Source organism: Callithrix jacchus, chromosome 3 (assembly GCF_049354715.1).
Source record: "Callithrix jacchus isolate 240 chromosome 3, calJac240_pri, whole genome shotgun sequence".
NCBI classification, from domain to species: Eukaryota; Metazoa; Chordata; class Mammalia; order Primates; family Cebidae; genus Callithrix; species Callithrix jacchus.
The window spans coordinates 75,154,215-75,176,021 of record NC_133504.1 but is presented as its reverse complement, the minus strand read 5'-3'; the positions used below and the strand labels follow the sequence as shown (position 1 = coordinate 75,176,021).

The 21,807-nt window shown below is 34.9% G+C and overlaps 1 protein-coding gene, 1 long non-coding RNA gene and 1 pseudogene across 3 annotated transcripts in view; 2 read left to right on the top strand and 1 right to left on the bottom strand.

Moving 5' to 3' along the window:
• Positions 1–21,807, top strand: part of LOC144581756 (uncharacterized) — a 100,214-nt gene that overhangs the window by 6,924 nt on the left and 71,483 nt on the right. For both annotated transcript variants that reach the window (XR_013532918.1, XR_013532919.1), the window contains exon 3: positions 20,688–20,801. This is a non-coding gene — a long non-coding RNA (uncharacterized LOC144581756). The remainder of the gene's footprint in view (positions 1–20,687; positions 20,802–21,807) is intronic.
• Positions 165–5,641, bottom strand: IL2 (interleukin 2). Its single transcript, XM_002745432.6, has 4 exons — positions 5,210–5,641; positions 5,060–5,119; positions 2,662–2,808; positions 165–549 (listed from the first exon to the last, which is right to left on the bottom strand). Exons 1-4 carry the CDS (start codon positions 5,354–5,356, stop codon positions 439–441), a joined length of 465 nt encoding a protein of 154 aa, XP_002745478.1. The 5' UTR covers positions 5,357–5,641; the 3' UTR covers positions 165–438.
• Positions 12,778–14,555, top strand: LOC100386494 (large ribosomal subunit protein uL4 pseudogene; annotated as a pseudogene).

Here is a 21,807-nt window from a genome sequence, read left to right as displayed (position 1 = left end):
AAAGCAAGGGCTTTTGAGAAGGCTACATCTTGGTTCTACATATTTCTTCAGGGAAAGAGTAACTTTCTTAAGCATCTTAGCCATCCTATAGTTCACACAAGTAACTAAGAAATATTTCAGTGCTTACTGTGTGCTGTTTCCAAAATAACAAATATCTGGGCTTGTTTATATTTATCAAATTTATTAAATAGTTTTATCAACCAATCTATATAGGCATTATATTTAACATTCAACATAATAATAAATATTTTGGGATAAATAAGTGAAACCATTTTAGCCCCTAGGGCTTACAAAAAAGAATCTTAAAGATCCATATTTATAATCTTAAGAATAATAGTTACAACAGGTAGCAAACCATACATTCAACAATAAATATAAAATTTAAATATTTAAATAAATAGAAGGCCTGATATGTATTAAATGGGAGGCACTTAATTATCAAGTCAGTGTTGAGATGATGCTTTGACAAAAGGTAATCCATCCATTCAGAAATTCTATAATGGTTGCTGTGTCATCATCATATTCACATGTGAATGTTGTTTCAGATCCCTATAAAAGAAAAATTTTTAATTTTTTAAAGCACAAAGTAGTTTACCTTATACATAGTTATTCCCTATTGAAGTCTTATAGGCCTGTCACCTTTATTTTCAAGCTTACCAAACATATTATTCATATTTTCTTGAAATGATCGAAATGATGTGCTAAAATTATATATTTTGTTACGATACCAAATGATAGTAACATTGAAGCTGAGATTTTCCTCATATGTTAATTCAGTCAATGAACACAAAAAAAATTTCCCGAATTGGGTGCAAATAAACGTTTAAATAAAAACAGATCTAGACAAATATTAAACTCTGCATGTGAAATAAACTTGACCACTTTTCCTCTGAGTATGTATCTATATCTATGTAAGTTAAATGTATGAATTGATATGTACATTATACTTTCTTCTTTTCTAAATCTTGATTAAGAATCTCCTATTTTCTACTTAAGTGAATCTCCTTATATTTTCCCCAAAGCAGAATAGAACTAGCCCATAGTAAGCTAAGACATGCTTCTGTTTGGGAGAAATTTGAAAAACAGCTTCATAAATACTTATACTTACCCCCACCCCATCATAGTATCAATGCAGGTGAATTTGCCAATTTTTAAAAGTTTAAACATTATAAATTTTGTTCTATGGACTGGCTTTTTAGAAATTAGGCTTCTCTGCTGAAAGGAGCTATTTAATGCTGCCTCTAGTTGACAAGCTAAGAAGGAAATGCTTTGATATATAGTGAGTTTTTTTTTTTTTTTTTGAGACGGAGTTTTGCTCTTGTTACCCAGGCTGGAGTGCGATGGCGCAATCTCGGCTCACCGCAACCTCCGCCTCCTGGGTTCAGGCAATTCTCCTGCCTCAGCCTCCTGAGTAGCTGGGATTACAGGCACGCACCACCGTGCCCAGCTAATTTTTTGTAATTTTTAGTAGAGACGGGTTTCACCATGTTGACCAGGATGGTCTCGATCTGTTGACCTCGTGATCCACCCGCCTTGGCCTCCCAAAGTGCTGGGATTACAGGCTTGAGCCACCGCGCCCGGCCTATATAGTGAGATCTAAGAGAGCATTTCAAATTTGAAGTGATTCCTACCCCGAGAACAAAAAACAAGTGAGATTAGAGTATTCCCTTTAAATAAGTATTCTCTTTAAATAAACTGTTAATATACCCAATTAAGCACAATTATTTAAATATTATAATATCTCAATATTTTTATTTTTAAAAGTATTTGGCTTTTGAAACACAGTTTTCAGATTTTCATCTTAAATTTGTATCAAGAGTTGAGTGAGTTGTCTGATGTTAATAATTTTAGAATAAACCTTTTGACTTAGATAAGGGACTAAATCTATCCATGTCCAGATGACAGTTATCTCAATGTATTTTTTTTTAATTCAACTGAAACAGTCCACTAATAAGTGACTCATTTGGAAACAACTGGAGTTACTTTTAGAAATGTGTTTCTGCTACTATAATTATGCTGTTTAGGATACCTATTAATTCATGAATTTTGTATCTTAGTAGATGGAATATGAAAAGGGAGAAGTGAATCTCTTACATCACCTTAGTTCCTTGCATGTTTTATGCTTCCTGTGCATTTACAAATACTTAAGTTTCTGAAAGTGGGGATTGCCTCTAAAAAGGTTGTTGTTTTTCTAGTCCACTGGCAATTTTAATGGCTGTATTTTTTTTTTTAAGAAAAATCTCTTATGGGTAGTCCTCCCATCAAATGATAGGGAAACACCATTTGAAAAGCCTTTCAGGTGATCAGTATTGGCTTTTTCCAGTAATGTTCTGAAGGTATTGAAAAATATATAATGAAATCTATCTGCTTTCTGTGAAATTCAATTCAGTACCTTCTCTCAGTTTTGTGTTAATGTGAGAAGTGATAGAGTTTGGGATGAGATTTGTCCTTTAGTGGATGGTAGGTGCAAACTGTATACTCCCCAGTTTATTATCTAACATTAGAAATGATTCATGTTCACAGTGTACCTAAAATGTAGGCCAATTACTTGCATGGCTACTTTACAGATACCAAAAATGTTATGTCACTTAAAAATGTGATACTTTTCCCCTTCCATTTTTTTTTCTAATTTCCAGAAGAGCAAATAAAGTAATGCCTTACCTTTAGTTCCAAAACTAGTACATTGATATTGCTGATTATATCCCTGGTGTCTCTTAAGTGAAAGTTTTTGCTTTGAGCTAAATTTAGCACTTCCTCCAGAGGTTTGAGTTCTTCTTCTAGACACTGAAGATGTTTCAATTCTTTGGCCTAGAATAATAATTATCATCAGCTTAGTTTACACAGAGGTCAGAATCAGAAACTAATCTCTAATTTATTTTATTTGGAGTTGCAGTATGTAGTTTTTACCATTCTCTCTGTTCTCAGTATCACTGTAAAGATGGACCAGTAGAGTTTAAATTATAAAACTGGAAAAACTAGGGCTCAAGTACCTATGACTAGCATTAAGTGATAGTCACCTCATTAGTTTTAGCTTAATTTGGCTTTGCAGCATTTCTGCCTCTAAATGCAAATTACAGATGTAGGCTGATTACTTTTACAATCCGCATAGAAATCATTAGAACAAATCAGTCAGAATGTGGAAGTATAAAAATCACATTCTATGATTCTAATATTTGATAATCTAAGAGTTAAGAATCACAGAATGTTAAGATACCGAGGGAGCTCTTGGATGCCATCTATCATAATCCCAACATTTTATATTAGGTAACTATAATCATGTAGTTACCTAATGGCTCTCAATATAGCCTGGAGCAAGATACATTTAAGTGTGACGTAAATATTTACTTTTCTACTATCACTACATTAAGATGCATTTAAAAAATATTTGACCTAATGAAATTAAGGATTATAGTATTTTTGAAAGACTTTTGGACAAGCCTCTTGATTCTATATTATATATGATATTTTATGATTATACGGTATAATTTAAAAGAATTTTCTCCAAAATAGGCCCATTTATGTCTCACAGCCATCTTTATGAAGTAGGCAGTGAAGCGTCATCTCCATTTTATAAATAAGGACACTAAATCTCAGCATTTGGCCACAAAAATAGGTAGAGCCAGAATTAGATTTCAGTTTTTTCTTGTGACAGCATTAATATAGCATCCATGGAATCAAATGTTTTTTATTAATTTCCAAAACCTTTTGTAAATATGCAGTGAAAGTTAAATGAATAGATGAATAGAGTTTTTCATTACTTTTGGTTTCAAACTACTAGATTTCAGTGAATTCTACCACCCCCTAAATTATGCACATAATCTCATCTTTCTAACAATCTTTACCCGGAATGGTAGGACTAGACAATACAGATCCTTGGTATGTCCATCTATTGCTCTTTCAATTCACCACTACACATTCTACAAATTCAGGGTTTCAGTTTTTGGCATGAACTAGTGTCTTTTATGTTGCTGGAGTTGTGTTATATGGCTCTGATTAAACCAGAGAAACATCTGTAAGCTGTCTCCTTTACATCTTTCAGAATAGTAGTTTGGAGCAAATTTCCCTTGAATTAATAGAATTTGGTCAATGGGATTGCATCTGTATCCCTTTAAATCGTATTATTTTCTGGGCTTGGATTCACCCTGGCACAAGCCCTTTCTGACACCGAATTTCGTTTGCTCTCTCTTAACTGGCACAACTATTAGGAAGCTTTACACACCTAATGTAGTCTAGAAGCTTGGATGGTTGTGCTTATGCTCTATCTGAATCCAAAAACAACCAAATGAAGCTTTTAATCTTAGAAAATAAGTCATAATAGCATTATAAGTCTCAAGTTCTATTGATAAAGATATTTAAGTCCAAAATTTTACTTTGTATCTCCCAATGAGAATTTGATCTTTGATACTACTAATAATAGCTGATGCTTGTGTGGTATTTATCATATGCTGGACATGGTTCTGAGTGCTTTACATTTACTTACTAATCCTCACACAACTATATTAAGTATATACAATTATTCATTTAAGTAGACATGAAACTAAATCACAAAGACAGTGGGTAATTTGCCAAAGCTCATGAAAGCTAGGATATGGCAGAGCTGAGATTTCACTTCAGGTATCTGGCCCAGAGTCTATGCTATTAGTTAGTGTTATGCTGCCTCTCAAACACTTAAGAATCTTTCTTAAAACAAGAAAAGGTTTTTTAAAGTAGGCTCCTTGGAAATAGATTTTGACATTTTACATACTAAAATGACATAATCAAATACTTAGAGTTTTATATTTTTAAATAAAACCATAAATCATTTTTGTTTAAAATTGTCCTATCAATAAAGTGAGAATATTATTTTTATGTTTTCTTTCTACTGTCACCAACACACAAATATATATAAAAATACAGAAACCATTTTAATAGAGGCTTCATTATCAAACTTGGGTTTTCAAAAAACAGAAATTAAAGTTACTGTTTTCCTCAGATGAGGTGCTTAATCCCATCTGTGCAAATGTTCACATTACTTTGAATTTTATTAAAACATACGTTGAATGTAGAAAATTGTACTTACCTTCTTGGGCATGTAAAACTTAAATGTGAGCATCCTTGTGAGTTTGGGATTCTTGTAATTCTAAGAAAGTATAATACATTGTTATTAAGAAGTGAACTCCATCTAGATTACTAAATGTAATAATTTTAGTAAGGAAGGAAATATACTTACATTAATTCCATTCAAAAGCATCTGTAAGTCCAGCAGTAAATGCTCCAGTTGTAGCTGTGTCTTCTTTGTAGAACTTGAAGTAGGTGCACTGTTTGTGATGAGTGCAAGACTTAGTGCAATGCAAGACAGGAGTTGCATCCTGTACATTGTGACAGTAGTTGAGGTTACTGTGAGTAGTGATTAAAGAGAGTGATAGGGAACTCTTGAACAAGAGATGCAATTTATACTGTTAATTCTGGAAAAATATTATGGGGGTGTCAAAATGTTTTACATATTACACATATTTTCAAAGATTTTACCTGTCTGAAAAAACATTACCTTCATTTTTCCTCTTCTGATGACTCTTTGGAATTTCTTTAAACCCCCGAAGACTGACTGAATGGATGTAGGTGAAATCCCTCTTGGTTACATTAACCCACACTTAGGTAATAGTTCTAATTCATGCAATTAACGCCTTCTGTATGAAACAGTTTTTCCTCCTTTCTTTAAGGGGGTGGGGATACAAAAGTAACTCATGAAAATTTTCTTTTTGTCAAACTACACTGAGCATGTGAGTAGCATATTGTGGTGGACAAGAGCAACAGTAAATAGATGAAAAGAATAAATGTTTAGATTTGTTGATTAAACAGGAAGTATATTGGTTTCCTGTTTCAGAATGGTTTTACCTTTTTATCTACACAATGAGCTAATTGCATACAATAAGATAGATTGCTTCTTACATGTCAGCTGGAGAAGTATTAAGATTAGAATACATAAAATGCTTATTAAGCTTGAGGTACTGTTTTATGCTGTTTTAATTTTTAAATGTTTATATATCTGTTTAAGTATCTTAATGTCTATTGTACATTTTTTAAAGGGTGAGATAAATACTCAGAAAAAGGTTTGTATTCAAGGATACTGATGCTAGTTTTATAGTAGACTTTATATGTGTTATGTGTAAACCAGTCTATGTTTCTAATTTTTATGTCTTTACCTCTTTAATGGATTTTAATTTATCCTCTAAATTATCTGGGACACTATGAGTGTAACTAATAATTATGAAATATGATCATATTTGTTTTAGTCAGCATACTAGGACATTTAGGATATGTGTTCATTCATCCTTAGTACAGTGCACAAACTGGCTGAACAATGGTACGGGTATATACTTCTAATTTAACCTGGGGACACTAGCTTCCATTCTACTACCTTATTTATTTCTTACCTAGTCTTTTTCTTTTTTTAAGATGGTATTGCTTGTGCTTTTGTTGTTTTTTTTTTTTAAGACAATATTGTCTGGTCTTTAAACAGACATTTGCTAGCACCTATGCCGTCAGGTACATAGAAAAAGAGAAAAGAGAACAGTGTACAGGCAAGCACTTAGTCTAATTTAGGTCTTGCAGACTTGTGAAGTGCTGGCTCCTATTTTGCAGATTAGAAAACTGAGGCTCACTGAAGTTAAGGAATTTGCTCTAGGGCACTTAGACCTTATTGCTGGTAAGGGGCAGAACAAGGATTTGAAAGGCGAATGTTCTGACTCCAAAAATCCACTCTCTTAACATTTGTATTTTCTCAAAGACCCTGATTTGTAATAGGGAAGATATGTACATACACAAGTGTAATCCTGGGTGAAAGGCGATTGCTGTCTCAAGGGAGGTGGATATAAGGAATTTTCAATAAGAAACGATTACTTTAAACTGGGTTTTGAGGAGGGCACATAGGCAGGAATGATTAAAGCATTCTAAGGAACAGTCAATTGTAATCTTTTACAAAAAACAGAGAAAAGTGGGTTAATAAGAGTTTTCTATGCATTAGGTAATGTTTGGAGAATATAAAACAAATTTAAAAATAAAGATTATAGTCCCTCAAGTAGAAAAAATGAAGAAAAGATCAGATTAGGGCCAAATATCATAAACATTTGGCTACGAAAAAATGCAAAATATCTGTACATTTCAGATCAAAATCATATTAGCACCGTTATAAGGGGAAGGTTATTTGGTAGTCATTTATTTAATATAATAAATATGTCATTTGTTTAACATAATAAAATATAGCTTTATTAAACTTGTTTTGCTTCTCTAAAGAGTTTCAGTGTCTAATCCCAGCATCATCACTCAGGCTTTACCCTTCCAAAATGGAAGAATTCAAGCCCACACATTTTCCTATGTGGGGGCTTTTCCAATGATGTCTTTGATGTTCTCCAGTCTTGATATTTATATTTCTCTGGCTATTTCCATTAGAAAATGGGACAATATATGGCTATATTTCTGGGACCCTGTAGTAAATTGAATTCATGGATACCTAGTTTATCTCTGTTATTGCACAGTAGACACCATTATAGAAGTTGGATTTTTAATTTCTTTCTGGAAATACTTGGGGAGAAAGCCACATTCACTGTGACATACTTTCGCTTTCTCATGTCTGACACATCAGCTGGCTTTTCTGGGTGTAGTGGCAGTAAAGTCAGTAGTGGATTGCTAACTACCACGTGTGTCATATGTCATACCCCTGCTTCTCCTTCTACTATGCAGAATTTTACTGTTCAACAAGAAATTGTTTTAGTTGCTTAGCATTGTTTGTGACTCAGCCTCTTAGATTCAAGAATAGCCCAAGTCCTTTAAAAAGGGCAGCCCAAGTCCCTGAAGCTGCCTACCAAAGAGGTTGCTCACTCTGTTGCACATACTGTCCATCCATCAAAGCTGACTTTCAATGACTCTGCTTCCAATAAATTCATTCTTTCTGATTCTCTTTCACAGTTTTGTAAAACTTTAATTTGGTCTGTAGCTTGATGCCTACATTAATTCATCTCTTGTCAGTTTTTGTAAAAGCCTCTTGGCTTTTCAAGGTTCAGTTCTGTTTCTTTGAAATTAGGAACATATCATTGAAAAATTTCCATACCATCCAGAGATAATTCAGCTAGAAACTCTGTGTTTACTGTGAAAATCTGAATGACCTTGGGCATAGGTTGGGGATTCATTTGTCTTTATCAGCCCTATGGCCTTCCATAATGTGATACCACTTTTGTAAATCTGTTCATGATCACAATTATGTGTTTGTGGTGTGTGCTTTTCCATGCGGCAAATTTTAACAATGTTCATAACCTTTTTGGATTGAAGAATTATTTCAAATTTAGTATTTTATATAGTCACAATTTACTGATAGGAAACTTGACATCTACAGAGATTAAGGTGGCTTACCCAGTATCACAGTCTTAATTATTGGTGAGGTTAGAGTAAAAACTCAAAGCCTTCCTGACCCCTCTTAATCTCATCTTTTCTCAGTGTAAAATAGTGATGCTAAATTCTGGACCCATTAGACTACATAGTCAGCTGAATGAGATTTTGCCCACTATTCCATCTTACTTCACTCTATCAGTGATAGATGACGATTCAGGGAAGGCGTCATCCATCTTCACTGAAACAACACTTTGAGTAGCCTTAGGATTTCTAAGAACTTGGAGCAGCTGAATTCACACAGTAGCTACAAATGCTGAGTTTTGCTCATGTTTTTGACTCTCTTTCTGGGGTCTTTTAAAAGCACCAGAACACTTGATGTTTTTTAACATTTTTCTCATATCTAAAGTTAGGCAATGATTGTATCCATTGTGGATTTAAGCTGCACTGTGCTCTTCAGAGTGCAGTGTTCTAAAGCTAACATGGAAATATCACATCAGGCAATTGTCTGCATTGGCAGCCAAGAGATACCTTACTACTTAAATGTGATGAGAAGGGGAGAATTCACAAAACCTTTGGAAATTTACTTTTTGTGTAAATATAAGACCTATGACAAGTCACACAGCCGTTACTAGAGGTGGAATATGATAGATAGTGTTCTGACAGTAACAGTAACAGATTTGCAAAGCATCAGTTTATAAAGCATTTTCACATCTATTTATCTCATTTCACATCTTTTAATCTCAATTCACCACAAAATAGTTAAGGAAAGAAACAATGTGCATCATATTGCAGAACTTTTTTATTCATACATTAATAATTAAGCCTTACAACTTACAGATAAATATTAGCTTTCTCCTCTGCCAAGATAAATTCTTTTGTTAAAATTTTGTGAAAATAAAGTTATTATTTGCAGTCATTTAAGCTTATCTACATCTAATTGTTTTTCCTATTTTATTTCTAAGTTCTCTGTCAACAGTTTATTCTTTTCTCCTCTAGTGGCTTTGGGTGTACCACTGACAGAGAGTCTATTGTTCATCCTTCCTTAATAGTATGCATATTTTAAAGATTCTGACCTGATTTTTTAATTTTAAAATTTATAACATTGTCTAATTATAAAGCAATGCATATTTATTATAGAAAGTTTGGATGATACACAGAATCTAAAAAAAATAAAAAATTAACTGTAATCTAATCAGCTAGAGATAACCATTGTTACCACATTTTACTTCACACTTCTGCAGATCAAGGGTGAACAATTTACTACAGAAAACAGTAATGCTAGAGAATAGGAGGAAGTCAAGCAAATCAACACATCTACAGGACCCATTCATGTAACCCATGGAGATAAGGGGAGGGGCCAGCCTCTGCAAATGAGATGGATCTATTCTTGTTACTGGGAAGAGAGGGAAAGCTTTTCCATCATCTCATGGTAACTGCATTTTTTTACTAGCAGAGCATGTAGAAGTTGTTACATAGGTGGCTAATTTTAGAGTCATTTGCCTCATACAATAATTTTTAAATGTGTGAATATGTACCTCATTCTTAATTCTTTTCTCTATCCTTGACCTGTATCAGGCTAGTTGCACAATATTGAACAAACAACTCTGGACTCTTCACAGGATGATATTAGGATTCCTGTAGAGTTCATTCTCTTAGCCCCTTAGGCCAAGTCTGCTGGCAGATGAACCTGCTCAGACCTTCTGTTCCTTAAAGGGTTGGATATTCTGTCTCCTACAGTTTAGACTAATAGGGTAGAATATACTTTAATTATTTGACATCATTTCTCAATGAGGATAACTTGGGAGTACAGCTTACAACTTGTAAGGGGTGAAGTAATATAATGCTTTCCCTCTAGTTGTCCCTGCACTCTAGAATAAAGAACAGCCAATTAATCAGGGGGAAAAAAAACAAGCTCCACATTCATCCCAGGCTTATCTAAGTCCATTGCTACAGGGGCAGCTATGAGACACTGAATTACTTGGAACTTCCTAAATACCTCACTTTCTTTAGTCTCAAAGATATTTTTTTTTTACGTTTTCCCCTTATTCCTGTTGTAGAGAATGTTGATTTCCTCCAATATCTATTCCTCCTTTCTACTTACAATAAGAAGTCTGATTTTTAGCTGGACATATTGCTGCTCTCCGGTAAAGATCACATTCTCTAGTTTCACTTGGCAGTGAGGTGTGGCCATGCAGATTTAATGGCTAGAGCTCTAGTGGCTTTTCAGTACCTTGAGGACAGAGGGGACTGCACTCTAGGGATGATAGGGCTGCGATCTAGGATACAGATAACTTCGTCAAGCTACCAAATCAACACTAGTTTTGAATTCTTTTATGTGAGAGGGAAACAACTATATCTTATTTAAGTCACTGTTATTTTGGGTTTCTGATGCAACTATACTCTGAGTATATTGGGCCATTCTTCCTAGAAAGTTCTATTTGTATTGTAAATGCAAAATATTTAAGGAACATTATTAAATATAATTATGGGCTATGGAAGATACAAAATGTGCTGCAATATTTAGCCTACAGAATTTTATATTTAAGAAAGAAAAACAGATATATATGCAAGGCCCCAATATTAGACAATAAGAGGATGGATAAGGAGTTAATTCCCAAGTGTAAGATACATTTATGGTTGATTGGTTTTTGACAAGGGTGCCAAGACAATTCAATGGGAGAAGAAAAGTCTTCTCATCAGATGGTGCTTGGGGTAACTGGATATCTACATGCAAAAGTATGAGATTGGACCCTTACTTCATACCATATAGAAATATTAACTCAAAATGAATTGCAGACCTAAGTGAAAGAGCTAAACTTATATTAGGTTGGTGCAAAAGTAATGGAAAAAAATACAATTACTTTTGCACCAACCTAATAAAACGTTTAGAAGAAAACGTGCAAGTAAATATTCTTGGCTTTGAATGAGGCAATGGCTAGATATGTCACCAAAAGCAAAACTAACAAAAGAAAAATAAATAAATTGGAGCTCATCAAAATTAAAAACTTTTTGCTTCAGAGGACACCACGAAGAAAGACAATCCCAGAATGGAAGAAATATTTGCAAACCATTTATTTTATATGAGGTTTGTATTCAGAATATACAAAGAATTCTTGCAACTTAACAGTAAAAATACAAATAGCCCATTTCAAAAATGGCCATATGATTTGAACAGACATTCCTTCAAAAAAAAGTACACATGACCAAAAATTACATGAAAAGATGTTCAACATCATTAATAGTTAGGAAAAACCAAACCAAAACCACAATGAGATGCCTCCTCACACCCATTATAATAACTAAAATAATTTTTTAAAAGAACAAAAAGAAATGTTGATAAAAATATGAAAAAACTTGAACCATCATGCATTGCTGGTGGAAATGGAAAATAGTATAGCTTCTTTGGAAACATTGGCAATTCCTCAAAATATTAAATATAGAATTATCGTGTGACCCAGCAATTCTCCTCCTAGTTATATACCCAAGAGAAATTAAAACATCTCCACTTGTACACAAATGTTCTTAGCAGCATTATTTGTAAAAATCAAAAAGTAGAAGCAACCCAAGTACCCAACAACTGATGTTAGATAAATTAAAGTTTATATTCATACAATGGAATTTTATGTACATCCATACAATGGAATTTTATTTAACAATAAAAACTGAAATGCTGTTACATTCTACAACATGGGTGAACCTTGAAAATATTATGCTAAGTGAAAGAAGGAATCACAACGGGTCAAATATTGTATGATTCCATTTATATGAAATTTCCTGAATAACGATATGCATAGTGACAGAAAGCAGATTAGTGGTTTCCAGGGGCTGGGGAGGGAGAATGGGGAGTGACTGCTAATGAGTATGAGGTTTCTTTTTTAGATGATGAAAATGTTCTAAAATTAGATAGTGTTAATGGTTGTACAACTCTATGAATATATAGAAAACACTCAATTGTATTCTATGGTATGTAAATCATGTCTCAAAGCTGCTAAAAATTTTTTTCTAGCTTCACAATTGAAAAATGGTTGAAACAGATGCAGTATGATTTTGGTTTGTGGCCATACTGAAATAAATAATGTCCCAGAATGAAACTAGATTTATCTCTAAGAATTGGGTGTATAACCAGTGTATATAAAATAAGTGTAAAGAGAATTAAATGAACAAGTTAAAACTTAAAATTGTCTATATTGTTAAAGAGTAAAAATAAATAGTAAAATGTACTATTTGGCATTCAGTCACTATTCTCATTGCTGATTATTGTCACCTAATTAAGTCCTAAATATTAAATAAATGATAATACATTTTCTTTGATTATTAAATGACATCTTTTAATACATCAGTATATTTAAATGTTTGAAAAATATTTTAAGATAAATAAGTATACTAATAAATACTACAGAAATATGGGAATGGTTCAAGAAAACTTGAAAGTCAAAATATGTCGCATGATGCATACAACCAGACCTAACTTCAGGTAACAAGTACACCTGTTCTTATAGCCAAATGTTTTGACTACTCCAACCCTTGACTGGTATACTAAGCAGCAGAACACTGGCTGAAAAGCAGAAACCCCAAGGTCAGAAGATAAAGATTGTGACTTAAATGTATTTAGCCTTCAAAGTGTTTGTATTTTAAGCCGACATTTAATAATTGAGAGAGATGCAGATCGTGACTTAAATGTACTTAGCCCTCAGAGTGTTCATTTGTTTTGTATTTTAATTAAGGCAACATTTTAAAATCAGAAGATTTAACTTAAAAGTCTAGATTGGAGCTTGTGTTTAAAACTGAGGATAGCTGTTCCTGTGGCAGCTGACGGGCTGAGAGGAGCATGGCTGTCCCCTCTCCACCATGGCATGTGCTCGCCCACTGATATTGGTGTACTCCAGAAAGGGAGAGTCATCTGACAAAAATGTCACTTTGCCTGCTGTATTCAAAGATCCTATTCGACCAGATATTGTGAACTTCATTCACACCAACTTGCACAAAAACAACAGACAGCCCTATGCTGTCAGGGAAATAGCAGGTCATCAGGCCAGTGCTGAGTCTTGGGGTACTGGTTGAGCTGTGGCTTAAATTCCCAGAGTTTAAGGTGGTGGGACTCACTGTTCTGGCCAGGGTGCTTTTGGAAATATGTGTCATGGAGGCCAAATGTTTGCACCAACCAAAACCTGGTGCTGTTGGCATCGTAGATTGAACACAATCCAAAAGCGATATGCCATCTGTTCTGCCCTGGCTGCCTCAGCCTTACCAGCACTGGTCATGTCTAAAGGTCATCGTATTGAAGAAGTTCCTGAACTTCCTTTGGTAGTCGAAGACAAAGTTGAAGGCTGCAAGAAGACCATGGAGGCTGTTTTGCTTCTTAAGTAACTTACAACCTGGAATGATATCAAAAAGGTCTATGCCTCTCAGCGACTGAGAGCTGGCAAGGGAAAAATGAGAAACTGTCACCGTATCCAGCACAGGGGACCCTGCATCATCTACAGTGAAGATAATGGTATCATCAAGGGCTTCAGAAACATCCCTGAAATTACTTTGCTCAGTGTAAGCAAATTGAGCATTTGAAGCTTGCTCCTCCTGGTGGACATGTGGGACGTTTCTGCATTTGGACCGAAATTGCTTTCCAGAAGTTAGATGAATTGTATGGCACTTGGCGTAAAGCTGCTTCCCTCAAGAGTAACTAGAATCTTCCTATGCACAAGATGAACAATACAGATCTCAGCAGAATCTTGAAAATCCCAGAGATCTAAAGAGCCCTTCCAGCACCACGCAAGAAGATTCATTGCAGAGATCTAAAGAACTCACTGAAAAACCTGAGAATCATGTTGAAGCTAAACCCATATGCAAAGATCATGCGCTGGAACACTATTCTTTGCCAGGCCAGGAATCACAAGCTCTGGGTGGATAAGGCAGTGGCAGCAGCAGCAGCACTAGAAGCCAAATCAGATGAGAAGGGGGTTGCAGGCAAGCAGCCTGTGGTAGGTAAGAAAGGAAAGAAGGCTGCTGTTGGTGTTAAGAAGCAGAAGAAGCCTCTAGTGGGAAAAAAAGCCAGCAGCTACCAAGAAACCAGCCCTGAAAAGAAGCCAGCAGAAAAGAAACCTACTACAGAGGAAAAGAAGCCTGCTGCATAAACTCTTAAATTTGATTATTCCATAAAGGTCAAATCATTTTGGAGAGTTTCTTTTGAATAAAGACCTGATCAAAGAGGCAGAGAGGAAGAAAAAAACTCTGAAGATAGGGGGAAAAAAACCACCTCTGAAGATATGGCAGCACTGGTAGTCATTTGCTGAAGCTGGATGCTACTTCTCTCCTTAAATGCCCTCATGCAGTGGTTACCTGTGCTCTTCCAACTGGCCACTTTGCTCATTATATCATGTGATACAGTTTGGCTGTGTCCCCACCCAAATCTCATCTTGAATTGCAGCTCCCATAATCCCATGTGTCATGAGAGGAACCCAGTGGGAGGTAATTGATTTATGAGGTGGGAGGGTTTCCTGTGTTGTTCTTATAATAGTGTATAAGTCTCATGAGATCTGATGGTTTTATAAAGGACAGTTCCCTTGCACACATTGTTTTGCCTGCCGCCATGTAAGATGTACTTTTGCTATCCCTTTGCCTTCTGCCATGATTGTGAGGCCTCCCCAAGCACGTGGAACTGTGAGTCCATTAAACCTCTTTTTCTTTATAGATTATCCAGTCTCAGGTATGCCTTTATTGGCGGTGGGAGAACAGACTAATACATCATGAATCTGTATTTGTAGGCATTTGAGTTTGCATCTTAAACCTAGGGAGAAGTCTAACCTGCCTTGTGACCTTGGGCATGATGCTTCCTATTTATAAGTCTTATTTAGCTTCTATTAAATAGGTCAAAGAATACCTGCCCTTCCTCTGTTCTGCACAGTACTGTTATAAATATTTAATAAAATGATGTATTGAATGTACTTTTATAACTAAGAAGTCCTTACTTTTGGTCTTCTCTATAAATCTATGATATCATTCTGACCATTGAACCAAGGAGATTTTTTTTCCCTCAGCTTTTTGGAAGTACAATTAAAAAAAATAAAAATTGTATTTATTTAAGATATGCAACTTGATGTTTTGATGTATGTATACAATTGTGAAATAATTGCCAAAATCAAACTACAGGCGTACCTCATTTTATTGAGCTTTGACTTACTGCACTAGATAGACATTATCTTTTTTTTTCTATTTTAACAAATGGAAGGTTTGTGGCAATTCTGTGTGGAGCAAAACTATCAGCACCATTTTGTTAACAGCATGTGCTTACTTTGTGCCTCTGTGTCACATTTTGGTAATTCTCACAATTTTTCAAACTTTTTCATTATTATTATATCTGTTATGGTGTTCTGTGATTGGTGATCTTTGATGTTCCTGTTTTAATTATTTTTGAGCCCCACATATAAGACCATAAACTTATTGATGTATGTTGTGTGTATTTTGACTGTTCCACTGACTGGCCATTCCTCTGTCTCTCTCCCTTTCCCCAGGCCTTTCTATTCCCAAAACACAACAATATGGAAAGTGGACCAACTAGTAAACCTACAATGGGCTCTAAGTGTTCAAGTGAAAGGAAAAGTCACATGTCTTTCACTTTAAATGAAAAACTAGAAATGATTAAACTTAGTGAGGAAGGCATGTTGATAATCAAGACAGGCTGAAAGCTAGGCCTCTTGTATGAAACAGCCAAGTTGTAAACACAAAGGAAAATTCTTAAAGAAAATTAAAAATGCTACTCCAGTGAACACACTAATAATAATAAAGCAAAACAGCCTTATTTTTGTATGGAGAATGTTTGAGTGGCCTGGATAGAAGATCCAACCAGCCATAAGATTTCCTTAAGCCAATGCCTAAGTCAGAGCAAGACCTTAACTCTGTTCAATACTATGAAAACTGAGCAGTGAGGAAGTTGCAGGACAAAAGTTAGAAACTAGGAGATGTTAACTCATGACATGTAAGGAAAGAAGTTGTCTCCATGACATAAAAGCACAAGTTGAAGCAGCAAATGCTGATGTAAAAGCTGCAGCAGGTTATCCAGAGATCTAGCTAAGTTAGTTGATGAAAGTGGCTACACTAAACAACAGATTTTCAACATATACAAAACAGTCCTCTATGGGAAGTAGATGCCATCTAGGATTTTCATAGCTAGAGAAGAGAAGTCAATGCCTAGCTTCAAAGGACAGGCTGACTCTCTTGTTAGGACCTAATACAGCTGGTGTCTAAGTGGAGCCAATGCTTGTTTACCATTCTGAAAATGCTAGGGTCCTTAAATCTACTCTGCTCTATCAATAAAACAACAAAGCTTGGATGATGGCACATCTTTTTATAGCATGGCTTACTGAATATGTTAAGCCCACTGTTGAGACCTACTACTCAGAAGAAAAGATTTCTTTCAAACTACTACTGCTCATTGACAGTGCATCTAATCATTCAAGAGCCCTGATGGAGCGATTAATGTTCTTTTTATGCCTACTAACACCTCTGTTCTGCAGCGTGGATCAAGGAGTAATTTCAACTTTCAGGTCTTACAATTTAAGAAATACATTTTGTAAAGCTATAGCTGCCATAGATAGTGATTCTTCCAATGGATCTTGGCAAACTAAATTAAAAACCTTCTGGAAAGGATTCACCATTTTAGATGTCATTAAAAACACTTTTATTCATAAGAGGAGGTCAAAATATCAACATTCCTAGGATTTTGGAATAAATTGGTTCCAACTCTTATGGATGACTTTGAGGGATTCAAGTCTACAATAGAGGAAGTAACTGCTTTCTCCACTGTAGTCTTGAATGGAGAGATGGGATAGAAGTAGCAAGAGAATGAGAATAAAAGTGGTGGGTGCCTGTAATTCCAGCTACTCGGGAACCTAAGGCAGGAGAATTGCTTGAACCTGGGAAGCAGAGGTTGCTGTAAGCTGAGATGGCACCACTGCACTCCAGTGTGGGTGATAGAGCCAGACTCCATCTCAAATAAATAAATAAAAATAAATAAATAAAAGTGGAGCCTGAAGTTGGGACTGAACTGTTGCAATCTCATGATTAAATTTGAATGGACAAGGAGTTACTTTCTATGGAGGAGCAAAGAAACTGCTTTCTTGAGATGGAATTTATTCTGGGTGAAGAAACAATGTAAACATGATTGTTATGACAACGTATTTAAAGTACTCAATAAACTTAGTTAATGAAACTGGGGTTTGAGGAAACTGACTCCAGTTTTGGAAGACATTCTACTGTGGATAAAACGCTATCAAACAGTATCACGTGCTACAGAGAAATCTTTCATGAAAGGAAGAATCAGTTGATACGGAAAACATCATTATTTTCTTATTTTAAGAAATTGCCACAGCCACACCAACTGTCAGTTGTTATAGTATAAACGTGACTTTTATGGACTAGAAACAAAAAAAATTCATGTGACTCACTTTATTGAGGTATTTGCTTTGTTGTGTTCATCTGGAGCCTAATCTTCAATATCTCTCTAATGAGCATATATGCCTATAATGAGCATATCCATTATCTCACGTAATTATGATTTTGTGTCTGTGTGTTGGTGGGGTGTTACAGTGAGAATATTTAACATCTACCCTCTTAGCAAATTTCAATTATAGAGTATTGTTAACTATAGTCATCATGCTCTACACTAGATCTCCATAACTTATATATCTTGCATAACTGAAACTTTATATCTTTTGTCCAACATCTCCCCATTTCCCCTTTTCCACAGTCCCTGGTAACCACCATTCTATATGATGCTTCTATGAGTTCAACTATATTAGATTCCATATTTAACTGAGATAATATAGTATTTGCATATCTGTGTCTGGCTAATTTCACTCAGTATAATGTCCTCCAGGTTCACACATGTTACAAATAGCAGGATTTTCTTCTTTTTAAAGGCTGAATAGTATTCCATTGTGTGTGTGTGTGTGTGTGTGTGTGTGTGTGTGTGTGTGTGTGTACATCAGTCAAATTGTCTAACCATTCATTGATGGAAATTTACCTTGGCTATTGTGAATAATTCTAAAATGAACATGAACTGCAGATATCTCTTTGAGATCTTGATTTCATTTCCTTTGGATTTATACCCAGAAGTAGGATTACTAGATCATATGGTAGTTCTAGTTTTAATTTTTTGAAAAAAATCCGTATGGTCTTCCAAAATGGCTGTACCAATTTACATTCCCACCAACTGTGTACAAAGGTTCTACTGTCTCCACAGCCTCCCCAAGGCTTGCTACTTTTTGTCATTTTGATAATGGCCATTCTAACAGGTGTGAGGTGATACTTCCTTGTGATTTTGATTTGTATTTCTCTGATAATTCGTGATGTTGAGCACCTTTTCATATATCTGTTGGCCATCTGTATGTCTTTGGAGAAATGTCTATTCCGGTACTTTGCCCATTTTTTTATTGGGTTGTTTTTTGCTATTGAGTTGTATGAGTTTCTTATAAGTTTTATTCCCCTCCTCCCACCGAGTTTCTTATAAGTTTAGAAATTTACTCCTTCTTGGATGTATGGTTTGCAAATATTTCTCCCATTCATGGGTTGTCTTTTCACTGTTAATTTTTTCCTTTGCTGTGCAGAAACCTTTTAGCTTGAGGAACACCACTTACTGATTTTTGCTTTTGTTGCCAATGATTTTGGTGTCATAGCCAAAAAATTATTACCAAGACAAGTTTCAAAAAGCTTTTTACCCTGTTTTTTTCTAGTAGCTTTACAGGTTCAGATCTTATATTTAAGTCTTTAATCCATTTTAAGTTTATTTTTATATATGGTGTCAGATAAAGGCCTAACTTCATTCTTCTGTGGGTGTACAGTTTTCTCAACACTATTTATTTACTTATTTATTTATAACTTCTATTTTAGGTTCAGGGGTACACGTGCAGGTTTGTTATATAGGTAAATTGCATGTCTTGGGAGTTTTGGGGTACAGATTACCACCCAGGTAATAAGCATAGAGCCTAATAGGTACTTCCTTCCTCCTTCTCTCCTTCCACCCACTACCCTGAAGTAGCCCCCAGTGTCTCTTGATCACTTGTGTCTCGGCATTCTCAATGTTTAGCTCCCACTTGTAAGTGAAAACATGTGGTATTTGGTTTTATGTTTCTGCATTAGTTCATTTAGGATAATGGTCTCCAGCTGTATCTGTGCTGCTGTAAAGAACATGATCTTAGTCTTTTTATGGCTGCATAGTATTTATTCCATGGTTTAACACCATTTGTTAAAAAGGCTATCATTTCTCCATCATGTAGTCTTGGTACTCTTGGTGACAATCAATTTACCATAAGTGGGTGGATTCATGTCTGGTCTCTGTATTCTGTTTCATTGATCTATATATCTATTATTATTACTGTAGCTTGGTAATACTTTTGAAATCTGGATGTATGATGCCTCCATCTTTTTTTTTTCTTGTTAAAGGTTGCTTTAGCAATTCAGGGTTTTTTGTGGTTCCATATTAATTTAATAATTTTTTTTCTATTTCTTTAAAGAATATCATTCTTTAATTTTATTAAATCAAAATTTAATAAATTTTGATAGGGATTGCATTAAATCTGCAAACTGCTTTGGGAAATGTAGACATTTTAACAATATTAATTATTCCAGTCCATTAACACAGGGTATCTTTCTATTCATTTTTTTCTTCTTCATTTTATTTCATCAATGTTTTATAGTTTTCAGTATATACATCTCTCACTTCCTTGGTTAAATTTATTCCTAACTACTTTATCTGTCTATCTATTTATTTCTGATACTATTATAAATGGGATTGTTTCCTTAGTTTCCTTTTTGTATCGTTTGCTGGTGGTATAGGAACACAATTGAATTTTGTATATTGATTTGTATATTGCAACTTAGTTCCAACAGCATTTTTTCAGTAGTGTTTAGGGTTTTCTTTTTTTCGAGATGTCGTTTTTGGCCCTTGTTTCCCAGGCTGGAGTGCAATGGCACAATACTTGGCTCACTGCAACCTCTGCCTCCCAGGTTCAAGCAATTCTCCTGCCTCAAGCCCCCAGAGTAGCTGTGATTGCAGGCGTGTGCCACCACACCCAGCTAATTTTGTATTTTTAGTAGAGACAGGGTTTCTCCATGTTTGTCAGGCTGGTCTCAAACTCCCAACCTCAGGTAATCTGCCCTCCTTGGCCTCCTAAAGTGCTGGGATTACAGGTGTGAGCCACTGTGACTGGCCAGGGTTTTCTACATCTGCTAGAAATACTTCTAGATGTATATTATATCATCTGTAAACCGTGATACTTCTTTCCAAATTTAATGCCTTTTATTTCTTTGTCTTTCTTTATTGCTCTGTCTAGGACTTCTAGCACCAGATTGAATTGAAGAGGGGAGAGTGGTCATCCTTGCTTTGTTACACATCATTGATCATGATATTAGCTGTGGACTTTTCATGATGGCCTTACTATATTGAGGTAAGTTCCTTCTGAAACTAATTTGTGGACAGTTTTTTTTTTATCATGAAAGAATGTTAATTTTTGCTAAATGCTTTTTCTGTTTTTATTGAGATGAGCATGGGATTTTTATTCTTTATTCTGTTAATGTGGTGTATCACACTGATTGATTTGCAAATGTTGAACCATCCTCATTCCCAGGATAAATTTTGCATGGTCGTGGTGCATAAACCAATTAATGTATTATTCAATTCAGTTTGCTAATATTCTGTTGAGAATTTTTGTATTCATGTCCATCAAGGATATTGACCTGTAGTTTTCTTGTGGTGTCTTTGTTTGGCTTTGGTATTAGGGTAATGTTGGCATCATGAATGCAAGTCTTACCTCTTCTTCTATTTTTGGAAGAGTTTAAAAAGGACTAGTATTAATTCATTTTTAATGTTTAATTCACCCATGAAGCCATCAGTTCCAGTGCTTTTCTTTGTTGGGAAGTTTTAGATGAGTCAATCCTTTTATATGTATTCATCTGTTCAGGCTTTCTATTTCTTGACTGGATCTTAGTAGTTTGCATGTTTCCAGGAACTTATCTATGCCGTCTGTGTTGTTTAGTATTTTGGCATATAGTCATTCAGAATAGTCCCTTATGAACATTTCCATTTCTGTGTCTCCAGGTGTAATGTCTCTTCTTTTATTTCTGATTTTATTTGAGTTTTCTCTCTATTTTTTTCTTGGTTGGTCAAGCTAAGTATTTGTTGATTCTGTTTACCTTTCAAAACACCAACTTAGTTTTCTCCATTTTTGTGATATTTTTCTACTCTCTATTTCTTTTTGTTTCTGCTCTAATATTTATTCTTTCCTCGTATGTCCCAACTTTTGGCATAGTTTGTTCTTTTATTTATTTATTTATTTATTTAGTAGTCCTTTGAAGGATAACATTAGATTGTTAACATGAGATCTTTGTTCTTCTTCTTTGTTTTGTTTTTGAGGCAGAGTTTCGCTCTTGTGACCCAGGCCAGAGTGCAATAGC

Coding starts and splice junctions, on each gene's coding strand:
- IL2 (XM_002745432.6), bottom strand. CDS start 5,356: ATGTACAGGATGCAACTCCTGTCTTGCATTGCACTAAGTCTTGCACTC. Junction 5,120..5,209: donor TGCTTTTGAATGGAATTAAT/GTAAGTATATTT, acceptor ATACTTTCTTAG/AATTACAAGAATCCCAAACT. Junction 550..2,661: donor TACTAGTTTTGGAACTAAAG/GTAAGGCATTAC, acceptor TTTCTTTTATAG/GGATCTGAAACAACATTCAC.